A 22,031-nucleotide genomic window follows, 5' to 3' on the forward strand; every position below is an offset into this window, starting at 1 on the left:
ATGAAAACATTCCACCACACACCCCCCAGCCTCCAGCGCTGTAACTCTGCTCCCAGCCATGGGGAGCTCTCCTAGCCAGAGGTGAAACAGTCTCCTCCGCAGCAGTTAGGGAAAAAACCCCAGCATCCTGTTATCCTCCTCTTTCCACCTAACCTCCCTTGGAAAAACAAATACCCAAAGGCCCAGCAGCCAGTGAAAACAGCCAACATCTGCCGGCATGCTGGAAGGTATGCGCAGGCACCCAGCCGGGAGAAGGCGGAAAGGAAAGGGCTCCAGTGCAGGAGGCTGGGGCACGGGGTGAGCGTGGGGTACACGAACGCCGGGAATGATTTCTTCAGCTGCCAAAAACCTGCCTGTTCCCGAAAGGACCAAGGATGGTTTGCAAAAGAAGTGTTTTTAAAAAAAAAACAAACACACACAACTCACTGTTCCCTTTTCAAACCCATTTCCAGGCTGAGAAGCAAAAGCAAAGAGCCCAGTGACACCAAAGTTAATGCTGAAACACCTCATAAGGGCAAAGATTTCATCCAAGAGATGTAGATGCCCCATAACTGCTGCCTCTACTTTGCAGAAAACACACGGATGCTTGTAAAATGGGGAGACCCAAAATCTTTCTGCATTCCCCCTCTACTGCTGTTTTGCTCCTTTCACTGCCTGGGCTGGAGCAGCAGCTCTTCTAATTAAGCGGTTTGCATTGAAACCTCTCCCCTTGGTTGACAGAGAAGGAATATATTGTATTTTGCTGCCTTAATTCTAAATGCTAATACAAAGATGATATTAAGAAAAACAACAAGAGAGATGCAACAGGCTGCCTTTCAGCTCTGCTGACCATGCCTCGGGCAGACAAATTTATACATGCAATCTCTTTTGTCCCGTCGGGATGCCATTTCATCAGTTTTACTGTATAACCAGATGAGAAAAAGGACCATTTTTTCCATTTCTCCTACATTCATGCTCCAAAACCCCCACGCAGCCACCCCTGCACCTGCCTCAGTGCTCTCCATTGCTGAATTAGGAAATATTACGCCCGGTCACCACTGAAAACCAGTACACCACATATAAAACCCAAGCCTGGATTTGAAAGGTGTGTGGTATATGCAGAGCAGCCGCGACAGATTAAAGGCACCTCTCCTTCCCCTTCTGCTTCTGCGAGGGTTTATCCCTCCTCCACAAAATCCCCGTGCACCCAATGGTGCTCTCGCCACACCGTAATGTAAGTCATTGCAAAGACAAGAATGTCCAATGCAGCGGGATTTCCCCAATGCAACACACTCCCGCTCCGCTCCAAGATGTAGACAGGTTGAATTTAACCCCCGGCTGCCCGAGCGCGGGGCCGTCCGCCTGACCTGGCTGGCACGGGGCAGCACGCTGCAGCTGGGAGGCAGGGACACAGCAGCGGGGACCAAAGCGGGATGAGAGGACCCGCTCGCTTCTTCTGATGCGTACAGAGTGGTGATTTTCGCCTGCCGATCCACAGGACCGACCTGTCCGGCTGCGGTCACCCACAGCTCCCCAGCAGCGTGCCCCTGGCACAGCCAGCTGCGTTTGCAGGGCAAGTTTCTTGGCAGGAGCTTGCTGCAAGGATGAGAAGGACTCCAGGGCTCAAGGCGAAGCATGAAAATCAGTAGCAGTGATAGATCAATGGCATTGGCAGGGACCAAGCGGAGGATGCTCTGGAGCCCAGAGATCTGCCCGGTGCTCTGCAGCAAGCCATGCCTGGGCACCTGGGCACATAAAGGGGGCAGATGGGGCCTGGGTGCTCCACCACAGCCGGGGGGCACGAGCTGATGTGTGAGCAATGTCTCCAGCACTGCCCTCTCCAGAGCAGGACTGGAGGAATCCCCCTACCCCAGGGGAGCACAGCAATGTGGAAATCAATGCTGAAAGGTTAATGGGCTCAGTTAACATCACGGGGGAAAAGCGCGTCCCAGGGATGAAAGGATCAAATAACAGCACCTCGGGAAGAGGAGACTGGCAGCCAGCGTGCGGCCGGGGAAAGCAGGAGACGGCAGCTGCGGCAGAAAGCAGAGCGTGGTGGAACTCGCCTCCTCGACAGGGAAACGTCCCTTCCCTTATCCCCGCATGACGGGCCATGACCCAATTCCTTTCCCTTCCCTTCTCATGACGGGTTCAAGCGTGACATTTCACCTGCTAGGACATCGCTAAGCATTCACCCAAGAACCCCATAATTAGTGGCCCTGCTGCAGCCCATTAGCCTAGAAGCCAAGCAGTGGGATGATCCATGGCCTCACGGACCTCAGAGGAAGAAAATAAACCAAACGGTGGAGAGTAACAAACACAACCCAGTTCAGCCCTGACGGGGTGGCCACAGCCACTTGTTGGCTCTTTGGTGTCTGCTTCTTCGGGTGATGCCAGCTGGGGGTGAAGGTGTTTCACAGCTATGGGCTCTCAAGGTGTTACTGGGTCTAAACAGCTGGGAAATAGGTCAGTGAAACAAGACAATTTTTTGATGTTTTTTTTAATTCAGTGACAATCAGCCAGGGAAGTATTGGGACTTGAATTAAGGTTCCTTGGAAATGAAAATTAAAAACCTGAAGAACCCAACAAAAAATCCAAAGCAAAGGCTGGGGTTTCAAGTCAAAGGTAAACCTTTCCAACTCAAACCTCCTATGAATGTGCACGTCTGTGCAAGCGAGGGTTTTCTCTCTTCTTACCTGTCTTCCCGGTTGCGATCCAGCGAGTAGAACTGCTTCCGGAGCCACCTAAACGGAAAAGCACAAACCCGCACACACTTAGCCCCAGCTCCTCCACAACAAGCCCATTTGGTTTGCTGCTGTCTCTGGAAGATGCTCAACGCCATGCCGCCCACTCCCACAGCCCTCCTTCCCACCAGAGAACTTGGCTCCGCTCCCCTTCCAGAGGCAGCCTACCCTATTTTCATGCAGGCAACCTGCCCCCCTTTAAAACTGTCTCGGCCTGAAAGTAAGTCCACAGATAAGACAAAAAAAATCAAAGGTATTCTCTTCTACATGCCTCTACACTGAATTGCTACAGATAATACAGGCTGCGCACACATAAAAACATCTGTTTTGTGGTAAAGCTCCTTTTCCCTGCATGTGAGATCAAACTCCGGCCAGACGATGTAGCACAGTGGGTCAACGGGATGAAGCCTCCCAAGTGCAGAGGCAGGAGTGCCAGGTCAGCGCAGCTCAGAGGGGGAATGAGATGTTGTCACTGTGCTCACCTTTTTCTGTCAAAAAAGGACACAAAAGGGAAAAAAAAGAAAACAAGTGCAGGACAAGGACAAGTTCCTCACCTTTCAATCTGCAGGGGGGTGGCAGCCCTTAGAGTGTCTGCTACCAGCCAGTTCAGCCCCTTGATCCACATATTGACCTCGTCCTCGGAAGTGGCTGTGGAAAGCGCACAGGAGAAATGGGAGGAAGGGACGTAGAAGCTGATCACCAACCCAAACCTCTTGGGACTATCTCCAGCATCTTATATCCCCTATTCCTTCCTTCATCCCCTTTCTGCTAACAGCTCCCTCCCGTGCAGATGCTCTGGCCATCTCCTCTCCCTGCCGAGCTCCTGCTCCCCTCCCGCGGGATGTACGTGGCTGGCTGGACCCCTTGCTCCTGCATGTCACACTCTCTCCTCCCTTCAGTTCCCGAGAGCTGGGGGGTTATCTTTGTCCCCAGGCAGTAACGCTCTGGCTGGCCTGGGTGACAGGCCAGCACCTGCTGGGAATGTGTGCCAGCTCCTCCGTAACCTCCCTGTCAGCAGCTCCATCCTTTCTGAGGGCAGAAGTGCTGTCTCTGTCCCTGTGTCCAGCAGCACGAGCCAGAAGGCAGATTTGCCATGGACGTTAAGGAGTCAGCATGACTGCCTCCATCAGTGCTCGTCTACGTGGGTTTAAACAAGACACAAGACTGCGTGCTGCTAGCAGAAAAGGATATCGTCCATCAGCTGAACTGCAGCCAGTGATCACGAGCCTGTCCTCCATCTGAACAGGAGGAGACTCAACAGCATACACGTCCTCTCTTTCCATAGCAAAACATAAGGCTGGGTGCTCCAGGTCCAGCTTAAGTCAACAGACAAGGCATTGAGGAAAGCTGAGACCAACACCTCAGAGGTACCGAGGCTTCGTGAGTTACTGTTTGCCACTGGCAGCGTTTTCTTGCTCAGAATTGCAAAGAAGCAGTGAGTGAGATTTCACCACTTCATGCGTGGGGCCGGTTACCACAACGCAGCTGATGAAGGCCAGCATGCCAAGCTGAGAGAAAACACTTGATTTCAAGCACACATTTGAACCAGGGGCTTCAGTTCACCCAACTTTTGGGTTTACCGGGCGAATTAACTGACTTAACTAGGGGTTGACTGTGTACCCTTCAGGGAACCGGTGTCACCTTCTTCCAAAGACACCTCCTTGGTGTGGTGAAAAGAGCATCTGCCCAGGGATATGTTCCAGCTCACTCATGGAAGGATGCATCAGAAGTTTGGGTCCTGTGGTGATGAGGTGCCTGCCCAACCCTGCCCTGGCACAGCCCCGGGGCCACGAGTGCTTTACCTTGCAAGCTGAGGGTCTTCAGCCGGAATTCTGTGCCATAGAGGACAACGAAGCAGTGAGACTGGTCCGGTCGGAAACATGGATCCTCCTGGTACCGGTCAAAATCACGTGAGTTTTTTCCTGGACGAATCTCTTTGATTTCACGAATATCCACTAATAGAAAGGAAAAACAAAAGGGGAGTTCAGCGAATAGCTTGAAATTCCCGTGAAGATGGAGGAGAAGGAAGGGCACGGATAAAGCGGTTTTAGTCATCTGGAGAGCTGGATTATCACCCGTTACATGATGGCAGACCCAGGCAGGCCTACGGCACTGGGATACCAGGCTCTGAACAGCAAACTGTGTTTCCCTGGCTGTGTTGGAAAGCAAGGATGGGACGGCTGCCCCGGCCGAGAGCTGCCAGATGTTCGAGGACAGTGGGCGGGTGCTGGGGATGGTGCTTTGTAGAGGGACTCGCTGCATTCAGGCAACAAGTGACCATCACAGTAGCCTCCCAGTCCTCTCCTACCACCGCTGATGGCACAGGCTGAAGAGGCACCCAGAGCTCTAGCACAGCCCCGCCAGTGTGATCCTCAGCACAGCCACAGGTACCCAGGTCCTCCCAGAGGAGGACCTCACCTTTGACAAGCCCTTCAAGAGCCCCAGCTCGCTCCTCAACCTTTCAAAGCAGCACAGAGACCTTACCACTTATCTTGCACGTCTCTCTTGCCGCGCGCATGTGGCTGTGCACGCACACAAGCCTGTAAGCACAGCCCCTTCTCACCGGTTCCCTAGGAAGCCTCCCCAGCCACCGCCCCCCTATTTACCTCTGTGCCCCCCAAGAACCGTTGGATGTCTCACCCGCAGCGATCCCCAGGCATGATGAGCGGAGGGCAGCGCTACCGCTACTGCAAGCTCCTTCACCCTTTAGCTTCACACTTTCCTCTTCCTCCACCCAACATACACCTGCAAACGGCACTTCTTTTTGTCTTTCAAGACTGCAACTTTTTTTTTTTTTTTTTTTTTTTAAAGAAAGCTTTTCTACAGAGGTGAACCCTCTGAGGGCGCAGCCTCCTGCCCAGCTGGATGAAGTATTCTTTGCAGCTACCGCGTCTTACAAACACCATAGATTTAAGATCCACTCCTCTCCAAGTTCAAGTTAGACACTGAAACTTGAGTTGATCCTTGGTTTAAACAACTTGATGGTGCCCCTGCCTCCTCCCTCCCCACTTTCACCCTAAATTATATCTGCATTTTCTGGCATCTCCCCCCTGCCCCGTTAGCATCCTCCTGGCTCCTCTGAGCACTACTAGGATGCCCAGGGCAGTTTCTGCCTTCATACACGTGCCATCTTCACCAGGAAAACTCTGTCCTTCCCTAGCCAAAGAGGGATGAAACGTTTATCACCTCTGCGTGGTGTTCAGAAGGCCACAGAAGAAAGCACAGTGCAAGGATCAACCAAGCCCAACCTCTGGAGATCCAGTTGTGGTGGATCTGCCACAGCTCTGGAGCAGATTCGACTGCAGCAACACCCCCGTGCTTCCAGGCAGAAACCCCCTCCCCACCTCACTGCCAAACACCTTCCAGAGAGAAAACATTAGAAAAAACATGAAAACAGCCAAATCTCCGGAGATCATCTGAATTACAGACACCACCAGGGAGGTCTGGTATCAACAACCTAAACATATGCAAGGTGCTGGTCAGAACTAGGGCCAAGGGAGGTGGGATAACAGCTCAGGGCTCCCACCTCTCACAGTTTTGTACCGTACATAGTAAAACAAGTCCCAGGGACTTTATTTAAAAAAAAAAACCAGCTTCTTTTTGAACCTGTGGCAGCGGCAGAGGGGGTTACTGTCAGGGAGCAAGCCCAGATTGCAGAGGAAAGCTCAGAAAGTTGGATCTCTTGCCAGATGGGAGACGGCAGGGTCCCGGGTCACGAAGCTGGTAATTCAGTTGGACAGCGTGTTACCCTGGCCAGGGCTGGGGCTGGTGACTCCAGGGAGCTGTGCTTCTGTTTATTATCTTCATGCACACCCATAATGTCAACGTGCTTCCTCCAGGGAATGGTTGAAGAGGGCAAGATGAACTGCAAGCAACCAAGCCATGGTGAAATGAAACCCCCAGATGGTGCCCACCAGATGATGTCTAGGGCAGGGCAGGCAGCACCACCATCACGTCAGGCTTCTGGGACATGGGGACAGCATCATTCTGAGGATAATCCTTCAGTTATAGAGCTGGTGTCACACCTCAGCAGCTGTCCCCGGTGGGCCAACCCAAAGGTGACCAAGCGTAAGGCAGCAGCGTGACTGTAAGGGACAGCCCAGGATGGCGAGAGCCGACTCAGGCAGATCCTGGCAGCAAATGGCAGGGCAAATCCAGGCATGGGGCTGGCAAGGAGGCAGACCTGCCTGGCTACACGTATGGGTGGTGAATCCGATGGTGCAGCTACAACATCATCCTGGCAGCTTCAGCTGTGGCTCATGGAGAACAGGAGCAGGTAACTCCAACCAGGTACCTCAGAGCTGTGCTCCTCTGCAAAGGGCAGCTGTGAGCATGCCGGAGCATTAAACGCCAAGCGAGGAGAAGGAGCTGAAGAGACACTGGTAAGGGAGCATCTCGCAGCTTCCCTCCCTGGAGGAAATTCTGGGAAAGGACTCTCATTGCCATGAAACAAAGAGAAAACAACAACAGCAACAAGAAAAAAAAACCCCAAACCCAAGAATCTTTGCTTCCTGGAAAAATAGTTTCTTAAATGCTCAGGGGAATCAAATAACAACATTTCTGAGTCACGTTTCCAAAGCAGATGATGCTTCTGAGCAATGCGGGATGGAGATTACTGCAAACCTGGCGTGTAATTCATCCCAATTAAACTCCACTTACTGCACTCACTGTGGATCGACTCGCCTTTCATTTCAATTTACTGCAGTTTAAAACTAGACAGAAATGCGACCTGCTCATCACCCGCAGCAGCAGCCGACAGCACTGAACTGCATCGCAAGAGATGATGCTCGCTCCAAACGAACACCGCGGCAAGCCAGACACAGGGCTTGACTTTGGGGAGACTCATAAACCCTACATGAGGAACGTGGGATCCTCTCTTGGCAGGATACACTGTGCAGCACCGTGAGCGTGCATCTGGAGATGACGGCAGCCCGCTCATTGCCTGACACAGGACGTATCCAGACTGACCACTGCAATAACCCTCCAAAAGCTCATCAACTCGGGGCAAGAGCACAGAAAGATCCAGTTCTTGGGGCCGCAACGGGAGGACAGACAAGCTCCCTAATATTTACAAGGGTGTGACTTTTTAAGGCATCACCTATCCTTTGGAAATGAGCTGGCTGGAAGTTCAAACGTTAGCGTGCCCTGCCGTAACCTGCCCGTGTGCTCACATCCTTAGTGACACAGCATGTTATTTTAGCCCTTAAAAAACCGTATCACAGTTAAGGTCTTTGCATCCAGGACATGCACAGCAGGGCTGAAGACTAATCCTGTCTTTGAAGGATGCAGGGCTTGACCAACTGGCAGCTGGGTTTTCATGGTAGTTTACCAGACAATAACTACTGAAGGAAGGTGCCAAAATATTAGCGGCCCTCCTTTGCATCACGCTGCAAGCATCTCGTCTCTGCTTCGGGATGCCGCAGCGTGCTAACTATGCCCTGCCCTCACCTCCTGCTGCACAGAGCACCGGTGGGTTAGTAATAAGTAGTAAGACAGAGCTATTGTTACAAACTGCATACCTAAAATCCACGCAATGGAGAGAGCCCTGGAGCAAGCGAGGCGCTTATCAAAGACAGAAGCACGCAGGGAATTCCTAGGGCGAAGGGCAGCCTCTGCAAGGACCGCGCACCCGGAGGGAGCGGGGTAAAAACCTCCAGCCCACGCATGCTTGCAGCTGCTTGCTCATCTCTCTCACCCTCCCAAACATGCCTGCATGTGCCGGGGAGAAGGCGGTTTAGGGCTTGGTTTGTGCAGCCCTCTTCTTGCCGCAGAGCAGCAGATCAGCCTCTCGAACCCCACTGTCTCTACTGACTCAAACACCTTCCCGGCCCCCTTGCAGCATGGAAGGAAATGACTCTCAGCAGGAAGCACAACAAGCACAAATGCCACCATCCCGACCTAGCAAACGCCGAAACGCTGCTTCCCTGCACCGGCCCCTGCCTCCGTCCCACCCCAGGTCCTCCCTCCAGCACCCTTCTGCCAGCACAGGACAAGGAGCCACCGTGCATGGGGGAAGAAGAGATGAAGACATTTTGCTATACCCCAGGCCTCGCTGGGGTTTTCTCTTGCTGATTTTGCTCGTGTCAGCTCCACGAGTTGCTGCAGCTCCTGGGGGTAACCCCAGCTTTGCACAGCACCAGCCAGGGCCCGCTGAGCAGTGCAAAACCTGCTGCGGGTGGGTTTTGCAGCCCGGGCTGAGCACTGCTCAACCTCAGCTTTGCTACTGGCAGAAAGGCTGCAGGCAAGCTTGTGACCAGCTTGAGGGCCCACGTGCAATCAAGGCAGAGCGTACAAGCCCCATCGCCCCTTGCCCTCCCCTGGCTCGCGCTAACTCCTCTCTCCCACACCCAGGTGCCACTCTCCCCATCCTCCCGCCTGTCCCTACCACCGCCAGACGTGTTATTCCAGACAATAAACCAAACCCCAGCCTGTAACTATTTCCACCGCAGCGTGCAAGAGCCCCAAGTCAAACACAGCCGTCTCCGCACACCCCAGCCACCCTCCTGCCGGTAAACAGGAAACCCAGCGCCCGCAGCAGCCTCCCTGCCCTCCCAGGCTTGGGCCACCTTTGTCTTTTAATCCCCCCCCCAGCCTGCTCCCACTGTGGTTGCTGCAGCAAGTGCCGTTGGCTGCTGATCCCACGCACTTGGATCTGCTCGCCAGTGCCTGCGTTTACTTGGGCAGAGCCCTGCGGCTTTGCAAACCTGCAGGGAGGATTGCGGGGGGAGCCCGGACCCCCCGGGGCAGGCAGGGAAACCTGGCAGCCAGCCTTGAGCAGGGAGTGGAAATTAAAAAGGAGAGAGCAGACGAGCGGAGGCGAGCTGGAAGCACGGCAGAGGCTGTCCACGAGTGCAATGAATGGAGAACTGCAGAGTGCACGCTGGAAATGACATCTAACCACTGCTCCACCACACTCAGCACCAGCAAGCTCCCCAAGTGCGTGGTGGCGTGGGCTCCATGACAGCGGCCCACGAGTCCCACCATGGGTCCACACCATGGGTCCTTGCTGGGAAAGACCTACCAGGGATGTGGCCAAAGACTGGGGGATGAGCATCTGGTGGAGCCCGAGCACCGCGGGTCATATGCATGCCCAGGCAGAAGAACAAGTGGCAAGTGATCCAGGATGAATCCTTCGAAGATAAGTACCCTGTCACTGGGGTGAGCCACATCTCCTCCTCCCCAGGCCACCCTCTCCCAGACCACGCTGTGGAAGGCTGCAGTCACTGCAGAAGGTAGAAACTCATCTTCATCCCACACGGATAGTGGCAGGAGGAGGAATAACTCGGTGCCACAGCAATAGCAGAGGTAGAGAGAAGCTCCCTGCTGGAAAATAAACCCCGGTCTGGCAGGGCAGAGATCTCAGAGTAGGGACCAGCAGCAAGCAAGGACAGACAAGCAGTGGACGAGACGGGAGGCCTGGAGCACGCTGGCCGTCCTCCAGCCCTCCCAGGCGGGTGTGCAGGCAGCAGCCAGGAGAGGCTCTGGGAAGGAGGCAGAAAAGCCCATCCAGCCCGGAGATGCTCTAAGCTCCTCACATGGTTCCACGTTGCACGCTGAGCGGTGCAAACAGGTTGTACCCTTCACAGCCTCCCAAACTTCCCCCCAGCCTGCCACCAGCAGAAAGGCCTGGCCCTCCACTTGCCTCCAGCACTTAAAAAGAAAGGACATGGTCACATTTCTGGGCAAAGAGCCTTCCCTTCAGCAGGAGCGGGTTGCATCAGAAAGAAAAAGCTGACCCCAGATCCACCCCCCGCACCATTTAAGAAAAAAAAAAAAGAAAAAATTACCCTCTGGTTACAGGAAAATCAGATCCACCCTTAAAGTCATTTAAAACCAAAACTTCATCCAAGCCTCGTTTAACCGCTGATGGGTAGGGTGTTGTAACGTGTAAGGATAAGGACACCCTGGAACGGGCTCCGAGGGCTGCAAAATCTCCACCTCCAGAGGATTTTTGGAAAGTTGTAAAACTGATTAAATAATAAAAAAAAAAAAAAGCTGACAAAAAGAGGGTTTAGTCCAGATTACCTTCCAGGATGGATTTATCATGGACAGCTTCCAAGAAAACACCCACCCACCCCCTCGACAAGCATCGCTCCGTGCAGCGTGTCTCCCTGGGGACAAACAGTGCAGCGACAGCCACATGGTCACTCCCAGCCCAGCTTGACCTCAGCTGGCTGACAAGGACTGATCCTGCTCTGGGGCAGCAGAAGAGCCTCCAGGCTACTCACTCTGGCCAAAGAAAAAGTTTTTTTTTAAAAAAAAAAAGTCTTCCTGCTATTTGACATCGTGGATCCCACTGAGCACAACCCTGTGGTCATCCCTAGGCTTCCCATCACTGGAAGGGGCGCTGGGCGGTCAGGCCCCCAGGGAAAGGCTGCCGAGGGAGAAAGAGGAAAAAAAGACACGACTCAGATGTGCATGTGCATAAAAATAAGAGAAATCTATTACGCAACAGCATGGAGAACAAAGTAGTGCCATCTCCCTCTTAACATTTCAATAGAAGCCCCCCTGAAATGGGGGGCTTTAGCATTAGGTATCAAGAGCTGCAGGAGGACCGCAGCCAACCTTCTCGTGCCGGGGTTCACCAGCTGGTTTATCACCCTGCGAGCAACCTTGCCCGGCCCAGGGCTGCTCCGCACCCGCTCAACGCTTCGGATTTGCTGACTGCAACCAAACACCGCTGAGAAAAAAAAAAACCAAAAAAAACCAAACCAAAATCCCCCATGACTTCAGGGGAACGGTCGAGCGTGCGCTAAGTGCTTTGCTGGATGGGAGCCAGAGCCTTCAGCACCTCGCAGTCTGGAGCCCCATCGCCTGCCCTTCGCTATTTATCAAGCCCCTTCCGCCTGCAAAGTTCCGGGCGAGCCCAGCTTTTGTCCCCGCACGGACCCATCCCCACACGGACCCATCCCCACGTCCACTGGGGATGCCGGAGGAATCGGGCAGACAGTAACTATCTGAGCTTGAATTTGGCTGGACTGCAAAAATTAAGGCGGTTCTTACAAAACGCACATTGCACCCATAATGAATGCAAAAAGTGGGGTCCCACACTTTATATCCCCTCCGCAAGCAGTAACCCCAACTGATTAGAAACATGTTTCAGAGGGAAGAGCCATGCGTCTCTCATTAGTATAGGTTTTCAGTGACGATAGCTCAACCCCTCAACCCCACAAGCTTCCCTTAATAGAGGAGACTAAGGCAGACAGTGTAATGGTGAATTAAATGTCTCTGCACAGAGACACAGCGATGGGGTTACTGCATCCTCCTCCCGGCCGCACTCGCTGCCGTGCCTGCCATCAGCATTGCTGTGCATCAGCTATCAGGTTTCCGAAGGACAATCCCATGCCATTAACAGATGGCTCATCCAGACAGGACAACAAGAAACCAGCTGAGGCCTCTAATTTGACCTTACTACTTTTTCAGAGGGCAGGAGGCATGGCTGAGGCATCCATGGAGGCCAACATAAACACCAAACCAGCAGCGCCCTGTGCCCCAGCGAATCCCTCATCCTCTATGAACTAAAAATGGCCATGCTGCCCTTTTAGTGAGGCACCAAAACCCCTGTAAAAAGCTCTCTCACCCCCACTACTGTCCCAGGGAGGGACACAGCCACCCTGGTGCTCAGGGGCCCGTTGGGTCCCACTGCTCTTGTTGCTGCAACATGCAGGTACTTCTCTGGCCTCAGGAGATGCAGGTAAAGCTATTTTCCCCTCCAGACTCGGCTCAGTTGTGTCTCAGGTTGCTCCAGCAAGTTGCTTCATCTCACCTGCTACCTGCATCAGCAAACAGCAATTTTTGCTCTGAGCCACTGCATTTTGGTATGAAGCAACTGTTGCATTAGCTCTACCCCAGAAGCAGCAACATCCGTGTGGAGAGCACCTTGGGAGAGAAGACACTGGGAAAAAAATAGCTCAATGGGCTGGAGCTGGGACGACAGGGAGCTCCCAATTAGCCAGGATGACTGGGACTAGCCTGGATCCCAACTCAGATCCTGGCTCACCTCTCAACGATCTCCATCAATCAGCGTGGAGCGGGAAGATTTGGCAGAGAGCTTAAACGCCGCCCTGGGAGTCAGCACATCTGCCCAGGTGCCGGCAGCGCGCACCGGGCAGCCCACGCGGGGCACGCAGGGACGCGCCGGCTGCTCTGCACGGCTGCTCTGTGGGCACCAGTGTTTCCTGCCCGCGCCTCCGGCTGCCGCTGCCTCCGCTGCGCCCCTGGGCCACGTGTCCTGTGGCTTCTGAGCTCCAGTTCCTCCCTACCCTGTCCCCCCCAAAATCCTTATCAACTGCAGAGGAAACTAGGAGATGCGCAGGGAGATTAGGAGATGCTACGCAGCTGCATCGCTCTGCGGGTCAGAGGAGAGGATGTGAGGAACCGCCCTTCCCTCCTCCATCCCACGCACCCACGTTACGGGCTGGAGCAGGGAGGCAAAGATCCTGCTCAGACATCACCCTGCTCCTACAGGGCACTGTGGACCTCTCCCCAGACTGACCCAGACCTTGCTGCTCCACCAGCTTTAGCCTCACACAGGTGGCCTTCAAGAGCTCGCAAACATCCTCCCGATGCTAGAAGCAGAGGTAGCTGTGGGCTGGCAGCTGCCTATCCTGTATTGTCAGCACATCTCTCCTGCTTACTCTCAGCTGCAAGAAAATATGAGTTAAAAAAACCAAAGCTGATCCCCCAAGTGAGCGAAGCAGGATGCTGCTACCTCACAGCCTCTGCTCACAGCCCAGCACAGACCGGGGATGTAAAGGCTGGCAGTTTCCACTCCGCTGGTCTCAGCCTTCCCAGGGACAACTTCACGCTCAGACCCACCTGGCCTGAGCCACCTCCGTGCCAGCGCTGCCGCCGTGTCCACCAACACTGCTTGGCCCCAGCGCAGCTGAGAAGGTGGCGTTGGATCCATCTCTACCTCTGGTGGGCTGCACAGCCTCGGGCAAAGCACTCCAGCTCCTTCCCCAGCCTCTGCGGCACAGCCCCCTTGGTTGTACCCCTGGAGCCGTGGGGACGGGAAGAGCCTATCAGCCCAGAGCAAACTGGGCTCTGCTACAAACACCACACCAGTATGTCCATCCCAAAGCCAGACAAGGAACCACAACACCAAATAAAGCAAAGGAGCAGAGGTGGGACACCGATCCCGAAACGTGGTCACTTGCTGCAGTCACAGCCCAAGCCCCTGATGAAGCACCAGGAGCCCCCCAGTCCCCAGATCCTTCCACGTCCTGCGAGCAGCCCTGCCTCCCGGGCACCTGCAGCCAACACCTCTCCAACAGGAAGAGGGAGGAAGAGAGGCTTGGGAGAAAAGGGAGTAGGAGACATCCCCCAGTGCATCCTGCCCTAACGCCAGCTAATGGCCAGCAGTACGTTAGCAGGGAACATCTCCACACACACCCCCAGAGAGCCACACACCGGCTCTCCGCTCTCCTGGCCGGTCTCTCCCCTGAGGCTGTTTTGCTCCCGGCAGGGTCTTTGGCAGGGGAGTTTGCAGGGCACACAGGGGAGCTTGCTGGATGCAAAAGGCAAGCATTGCCCCGGTCCCACAGCCAGGCTCTCCTCCCTGAGTAGATGAACTTCTCGTACAGGATGCTACGCTCCTGCTGGCTCTCCCAGTCTCCCCCAAGCTTTCTCCCATGTCAGTGGAAATGGAGCATCCCACGCAAGCTAGTCACTGGGGCTCCCTTCGCAGTCCAAGGAGGGATGGGCACTTCAGTCCAGCCCTACACAAGTGCACAAGGTAGGTGGGAAGAAACTTCTTAGGAGACACATCTCTTCCATGACTACTAGAGCGAGCACATCTGGCCCATACCTCATCTCTGGGGTAGCCAGCAGGGAACACCTCGGGAAGAGCAAAGAACAGCGAGAGCCCATTTGATATTTCCCCTCAGATACCCTCCCATCATCCAACACTTTGCAGTTTGGGATCTCTCTTAGAGGTTATCTTATCTGTCTACAGCAGGGTGCAGGCACCCAGTTTTAGCATAGCCAGTATGAGAAGGGGTGAACCCCAAGCAGCACAACTAGTCTGCAAAGTGTGAGAGCAGAGTCACAGTTCATGGAGCAGAATTCACCCAGCTCAGTGCTGGGTCTGGGAAGCACAAACATCCCCCCTTGCTGGACACCAGCGATCCCAGGGAAGGGAACGACGTGTCACCCTGTCCCTACAGCATAGCCTTGTGAGGGCAGCGGTGGGGAGCCCATGGAGACAGGCAGCTAGATGGCAAACTCCAGGTGAGGGCCCCAACAGTCCTTCTCCTGGGATGCTTGGTGGGGCTCCCTCTTGTCCTCCATGGAAATTTTGTCTGCGTGAAGTTGTAGGGTTTTGTACCAGGATTTCTGGATTGTGCCAAATCCCAAGCTGGGCATGCAGGGCTGCTGGCTATATCCACTCCCACGTGCAAGGCTGGCACCCATGAGAGCCCTGGACTTGTTGCACCTTCACCATGCAGGACACAGGAGCACGTTTCCACCCCAAAAACAAGAGAGCAACTCCAGCTAGGGTAAAGCCCCAGTTTTGCTTGCATGGATGCTGCTCTGAAGAAGTCCATGTCCCTTCCCCAGATGAAATAAGGCCGGTGGCAGCCTGCAGAGCCACCCTTCAGTCATCAGCCTGATCTGTTTGAGAGGCACAAGCTTCCACTGACTCAAATGGAAAGGGGAAGCTCGGCACCGGTGCTTCTGGACAGACGGTCTGTCTAGGGATGGCTCTGCAAGCCACCCCAAGGTGACCTTTTTCCTGTGTGGCATCAAGGCCTCCCTCCCCCTCAGCCCTGCCTGGGCGAGAAATGTAATGACTTTACAGGAACACAATAAAACGGTGGGAGGATGGGGGAAGCTGAAGATCTGAGAGCCCAGCTCCTCCAGCCAGCCTCTCCCGCTCTCTCTCTCTCCCTCCCTCCCAGGCAGATGCGCAGTGGTAAGGAGATCTGAGAGGTACCGCAGAGGGCAGGGATGGATCGATGGGGGCACCCGACACAGCGCTGCGTCTTGGCACAGAAAGGGGTGAGATGCTCAAGAAAGCTGCTCCCTGCACAGGTGTTTCTCATCGAAGGGCCCAACAGGGGAGCACTTCTGTGCAACATCCCCGCACCCCTCTCCTTGAGGTACAGGGTCACTGATGTCCCCAGACTCTCAGCCAGCTGGAGGACTCCTACCCACTGCCAGCACTGCCTGGGAGGGGAAGGGGATGGGACCAAGCAGACTGGCAAAAAACAAGCGGGAAAGAAGGGCAGACATGGCAATCCAGCGGTTCCTGAATGCACGAGGCAGTCAAAGGCACAGCTCACAGCATGACAGCCAGGAGCTTGGCAGGGCCAAGGAGGAAGCCCTGGCAGAGGTGGATCTGGGGACCTGGGTGTCCAACAGCAGCAAGCTCTCCTTGGAGCTCTTTGGAGATTTTTGCGCCCAACACAGGTGCCTTCTTGACTCTTTCATGCCTGGGGAGTCATGCCCCACCACAAAGCAAATGGAGACAAGAGTGACCACACACTGTCCCCAGGACAGGACACAAGGCAAGGCGTGAAAACTGAAGGACAGAAAAGATTTGTCACACTGGCAGCAAATGCCAGTGATGTTCAGATGCCATGACTCATTTTCATCCATCCCACCAGTTGATGCAATCAAGTTTCCGTGACAGTGATTTAACAGCAAAGATGACTGCTGGCCAGGACATTCAATGGGCAGCAGGGAGACGGCTTGTTCTTGTCCCTACCAGGACTTGAGCTCTTCAGTGTCAGGGTAAAGTTGGGAAGAGAAGAATAGGATAAAGATCCCATCTGCTGCTGAGCCATTTGAGGTCACCAGAACAGCCTGACCTCTTCCCCCGCCATGCTCCACTCAAAAGCTGTTTTGAGACGGCAAGGACTGAGTATTCGTGACCACACTGTCCCCAGGACAGGACACAAGGCAAGGCGTGAAAACTGAAGGACAGAAAAAGATTTGTCACACTGGCAGCAAATGCCAGTGATGTTCAGATGCCATGACTCATTTTCATCCATCCCACCAGTTGATGCAATCAAGTTTCCGTGACAGTGATTTAACAGCAAAGATGACTGCTGGCCAGGACATTCAATGGGCAGCAGGGAGACGGCTTGTTCTTGTCCCTACCAGGACTTGAGCTCTTCAGTGTCAGGGTAAAGTTGGGAAGAGAAGAATAGGATAAAGATCCCATCTGCTGCTGAGCCATTTGAGGTCACCAGAACAGCCTGACCTCTTCCCCCGCCATGCTCCACTCAAAAGCTGTTTTGAGACGGCAAGGACTGAGTATTCACTAAAGCACAGATGTGATTTCCAGATGTGTGCCCTCCCCTCGATCTCCCTGTGTGCCATTATCTGCGGGAGAGGCCCCAGAGGGCTGTACCGGCTCCACCGATAACGCAGGGAGTAGCTGAGGCACCTCCTTGTGTCACCTCCTCCTCCTCCTCGGACTCTCCATGTGAGTCCCTTCCACCCACCACGAACCAGAGAAAGAGGCAGAGTTACCAGAGCGGCTGCCGGTGAAATCAAACCTGCTCTGTCCTAAAGTGGTTAAAAATGGAAACAATGGATCTCCTCTTCCCTTTTCACCAGTTTTGCTCTATCTGCACTAGCCACAATGGGACCACTGATGGTGCTGGCTTCACCTTCCATCGCCAAGGCAAGAGTATGGTTGATAACCAGTCAATGGCATCTTCTTACAGCACCATCCAACTGAAGATCTCCAGGCACTGAGCAGATACTACCTAAGCCACACACTGCCCTAGCAGGTGACATTATCTTCAGCTTATATGGGAGAAGCAGGAGCTCTTGGTGATGGTCTTCACACCAGGCTCCTCTACCACTTGGGTTTGTTTTCTTCTTAATGACCTCACCTGGGATTTATTTGGTCCCCATAACTGGAGACCTCCTCCTGCTTGCACACCGATCTGCTCCATGGTTCATACCAAACCTAATGTGCCAATGCTCCAAAATTTCATGCCCTCATCTCTAGGCCTTTTCATAACATGCCCCAGAGCCTGAGCTGCTGGGGATTACGGGGACCATACTCCAACCAGCAGCAAGACCTTGAGAACAGGCTGACACAAGGCATTAAATGACATATGAGACACCAAAGAGGGGGGAAAATAAATAATTAAAAAAAAAAAGATAAAACAATTTCCGCTGCTTTGCTGGGACGTAGAGCCAAGTTGTGTCCCAGCAGAGCCAACTCCCCGCTGCCCAGCAAGCCTGGGGAGCCCGGCACTGCTTGGGGTCTGCTCTGCAACCCCGGACAGCTTTTTGGTCCTCTGAAGTTGAGGAGAGCTGTGAGCTGGCAAGGATTAGCAGGACAAGGACTGCAGGCTCGAAGGAGAGGGAGGTATCGAAAGTACCCCAGGATCCTGGCCAGATGAACCAGAGGTGGATGGGTGACGCCTGTGGGACAGGCGCTGGCAGAGGTACCCAAGCACGGCAGCTCGGAGAGACGAGGCAGCAGGCTCTGCTTCTGCTCTGATGCAGCCCAGGAGCATGAGATCCTTGCCTTTCGCTCACGCTGAGAAGGACCATGTCAGGCAGCGCCCAAACGCTCAGCAAACAATCCGAGCCTGCCACCACTCCACCTCTCTGCCAGCTGGAAAGCAGATTTATGGGGCGCAGATTTACAGGGCAGGGTGCCAAGGGGATTAAAGTCCTCTTGGACATCCCATGCTCCCAACACGGCCGAGCCCCCGCCCGCAGCCACCCCCATTATCTGACCTGGCTTACGGGCTGGGGGCTGCACGTGCGGAGACACCCCCTAGAGATGGTGAGGAGGAGGGATGAAGGATGCACCGGCACACGCAGGAGGGATGTCCTTTAATCACCGCATCACCCGGCACTTCTGGGAGCATGTAAACAGGAAAAAGATTCTCAAGCAGCTGCTCTACCCAGCATCCCTGCGGGGCACAGCCTGCCGCGACAGCCTTCCTTGATGTCCCCTCTCGGTGACAACAATTTCCAAGCCTGGCTGGTCTGGCCCTAGTCCGGATAGATGCTCAAATGGAGCAGGATGGGGCCTTGCACAGTGCAAGCCCGGGAGGAGAGGAGCAAGACACACCGCAGAGTGAATCGGGGGAGCTCTGGCAGAGATGGAGAGCCAGACACCACCGCACTGGAGCAGCTCACGGTGTCAGGAGGCAGCAGAGCAGTCCCAGCATCACTGCGTGCTGCTGAGAACGCAGCAGCCCTCCCACACCCATCCCTCCAGGCGCCACGATCCTGCAGCGCAGCTGGACAGACGGCAGCACAGTGACCATGCATCCAGCTCCTGGGTGATGGGTTTTGAAGCTAGAGGGAAATGGCAACCCAAGGCAACCTCAGTCCCTGAGGACAATTTACCCCGCAGGTTGCTCCCCCAAGGGCCACGGGGGGGAAGGCAGCAGTGACAAACATCTGCGGGAAGGCAGCAGTCCTGCACGCACCCCCGTACGGGTAAAGGCCAGTGGTGAGCAGAGAGGCTGAGCTGCAAACACGAGGCAGCACAGCTCTGGGCGTGATGATTTTGTGTGTCAAGGCAGAAAAAAAAAAGTCACATTCCAAGAAAAATAAAATAAATGCGTTTGTAATGGCTTGGGGAGAAAAAATAACCCGTGGGGCACAGTCCTGCCCCTTCTGCCGTGGTTGTTAGCCATTTCATCCTCAAGGCCAGCAGACAAAGTCAGCTCAGCAAAGCATCCCGTTCATGGAAGCTCATGTGCTGGACCACGACCTTTGCCAGCACAATTTTAAAACGATGTGGGTTTGCCTGCCTGTGGGTGGCCAGGCATGCTCTGGGGCACCGTATTAACAGCATGAAAAGACATGATTGACCAAAACCTCAGAACCACAAGTGTTTGCAAACAGAAGGTAGGAACTGCAGAGGGAAGCAAGGGAGAGGTCCATTCCAGACTCTGGAATTCCAGACTCTGGAAGGCTTTCCATGGCTCTCCAGCCAGCCCAATTCAGGACCCCCAGCTCCAAACTGAGCTGAAGAGCCACCAGACCACACAGGCAGCAGAGAAGGAGCTGAAAAGCAGTTTGAAAAATCACAGAGACTTTCAGAGTATGAGCTGTCAGCGTCGTAAAGCTCTGCTGACTTCTACAGATTTAGAGTTGCCAGCTTCTGCTAGAGACGCCAGCCCTTGGCCTTTTGGGTGCTCAGGGTGCTCTACAATCATGTGTCCTCCCGCCGCCTGATATATCAAGGTGTTTCATATATGATGGGGATATATCAAGAGGCAGCAAGGTGCCCAGAGATAAGGAGAGCTGGGACAGGAGGGATGAGCCCAGCACAGCTGTCGGGCAGAAGCAGATAGCCCTGCCTGCAGCTCCAAGTGCTGAGGGACCTTCAGAAAGGCAGAAAATTCTCAGAAATGAGGAAGTTTCTCATTTGAATCAATGTCAAAAAGCTTTTTCCATGTAAAACGGCTCTTTGTGCAACATAAAAATCCTCAAAACTTAAAGATTAAAACCGTTTCAAAGGAAAGCTTTCTCCAGCACTGCAGAGTCCCTTCGGGAACGGCCGTTGTCACCATGTCCCCTTCCTGAGGGCTCTCCCCGGTCTGGGAGACACCCTCCCGCTGCTGCCTGATGTAATGCCTCCGGCAGAGAAACCACGCTCGGCGGAACAGATGAGCAGGGATGTCGGAGCAGAGGAAAAGCCGTGAGATCACCCAGCCACCCCTGTGCACGGCAGGATACAGTCACTGCGCAGAGGATGTGCTAGATATTAAACTGATCTCATGCACGATACTGGCAGGAGAGAGCCAGAAGCAGCAAACACCGCGACCAAGTGAGCCGACAAGCCTCACAGGTTTCTGTGAGCATCCCTGGCTGTCAGATACCAAATCATTTTCTCCATACAGCTGCAGGTATCTGTTGAACACACAAACCTTTCTTCTTTTATCCTTCCCTACATAGGTATCCTTCCAGTTGCTCTATTTCAGCATCATCATCTACCACCCGCTCTCCAAGCTTGTTTGGCGAAGGGGAAGAAGAGAGGATGGGGGGGGTGGGGTGTGTAACTTTCCAAAAGCATTGTAACGACTTCAAAATTTAAGCCCCACTGATTTCTGATTTCCACTGCCCTTAAACCTCAGAGCACACTAGAAAAGAAAAAAAGTCTTCTCCAGTGACTTCAGACATTTCCTTTTATTGTATAACAAGGTTCAGCCGATGGTTTAAACTCAGAGCTGCACAGGGTTTCTGTGATCGAAGCCCCACACCTCCTCACCGCATGCTGCAAGCTCTTCCTGGATTCCCCGCACCCCCCCTTCATCGTGTGCTTTACACCGGGTCCTACCGAACCTGCAACAGTTTGGGAATGGGGACGCAGCACAAGGGGCTCGCTGCAGCCCCAGCCAGGCCACTCGGCTCTGAGAAGCACTGTCACCCACCTCCGAACCCAAACCGCCAGCCCAGCTTTTGGTTGACCTGCCATTAAGCAGAGACTGTCGCTGTTGGCCTCTTCATCTAACAAACTATGGCCCACCAACGGTGTGGTCCTGCTGTATTTCTCCAGCCACACAGGACTGACAATCACCATGCTCGACGCCAGGCTGATCTGGAAGAAGTCTCACAGCTTCTGCCAGCCAGTTTCATGGCCTGGATGAGACGCTCAGCACAAACCATTTGCAACGCCGACCCCAGCAGGATCCCACTTTGGCAGAGACAGAGGAGATGGACACACGACCAAACGCACTCCACTTCCAGCAGCTTCAGAAGTTACCATCCAGGGGCTGAGCTGCTGCAACTGGTCAGGGCAGGACACAAGCAGAAGCTTGTGCGATGTAGCCAAAACTGTAAGGCAGTCTCAACTGAGCGCCGGTACTCACAGAGCTCCTGCTCCACCCCAAGTGTTGGCAAGTTTTACATCCTGGCCAGACTGCCCATCACGGTGCAGCGGTGTCACTTGGGTCACTTCCCAAGGGACACAACAGTCCCAGCGCTCTCTGGAGGGAAGGTTCCAGCCAAAGAGCAGCACACGAGTTCCCAGGATCGCAAAAATTAAACGAAGGCTGCACCCCTGGGGCAACTTGGTGGTCAAGCCTGCTCCACCACACGCAACGCTTGGGGACGGGGACCTTAGCACTCCTCAGGGACGGGGACTTTAGCATCGACTCCCCCCCCAGACTCCTGCTGAGACTGCAGGCAAGCCGTTTCTCCTCCATCTGCAATCTGCAAGATATGCAGAAGGTCACACGCCTGCTCGCAGTGGGCATCGCTAACAGCCAGCACATCTTCAGGATGTTCGCAGTGCACACCACTGTGATTAGATAACGGAGCTGAGCAAACGCTTCGCCGATAAGAATGACTACCCCCGCTGTGCAGGCAAGG

The 22,031-nt window shown here is 54.2% G+C and overlaps 1 protein-coding gene across 1 annotated transcript in view; it reads right to left on the reverse strand.

The window, feature by feature from the left end:
- PLCG1 (phospholipase C gamma 1) overlaps positions 1–22,031 on the reverse strand; it is a 53,811-nt gene that overhangs the window by 22,261 nt on the left and 9,519 nt on the right. Inside the window, exons 2-4 of the mRNA XM_009275543.2 lie at positions 4,526–4,678; positions 3,278–3,371; positions 2,676–2,723 (exon numbers count right to left, since the gene is read on the reverse strand). Of these exons, the coding sequence (XP_009273818.1) occupies positions 2,676–2,723; positions 3,278–3,371; positions 4,526–4,678 (295 nt within the window). The remainder of the gene's footprint in view (positions 1–2,675; positions 2,724–3,277; positions 3,372–4,525; positions 4,679–22,031) is intronic.

The sequence above is a fragment of the Aptenodytes forsteri genome, unplaced genomic scaffold (assembly GCF_000699145.1).
Source record: "Aptenodytes forsteri isolate BGI_AS27 unplaced genomic scaffold, ASM69914v1 Scaffold369, whole genome shotgun sequence".
Taxonomy (NCBI): domain Eukaryota; kingdom Metazoa; phylum Chordata; class Aves; order Sphenisciformes; family Spheniscidae; genus Aptenodytes; species Aptenodytes forsteri.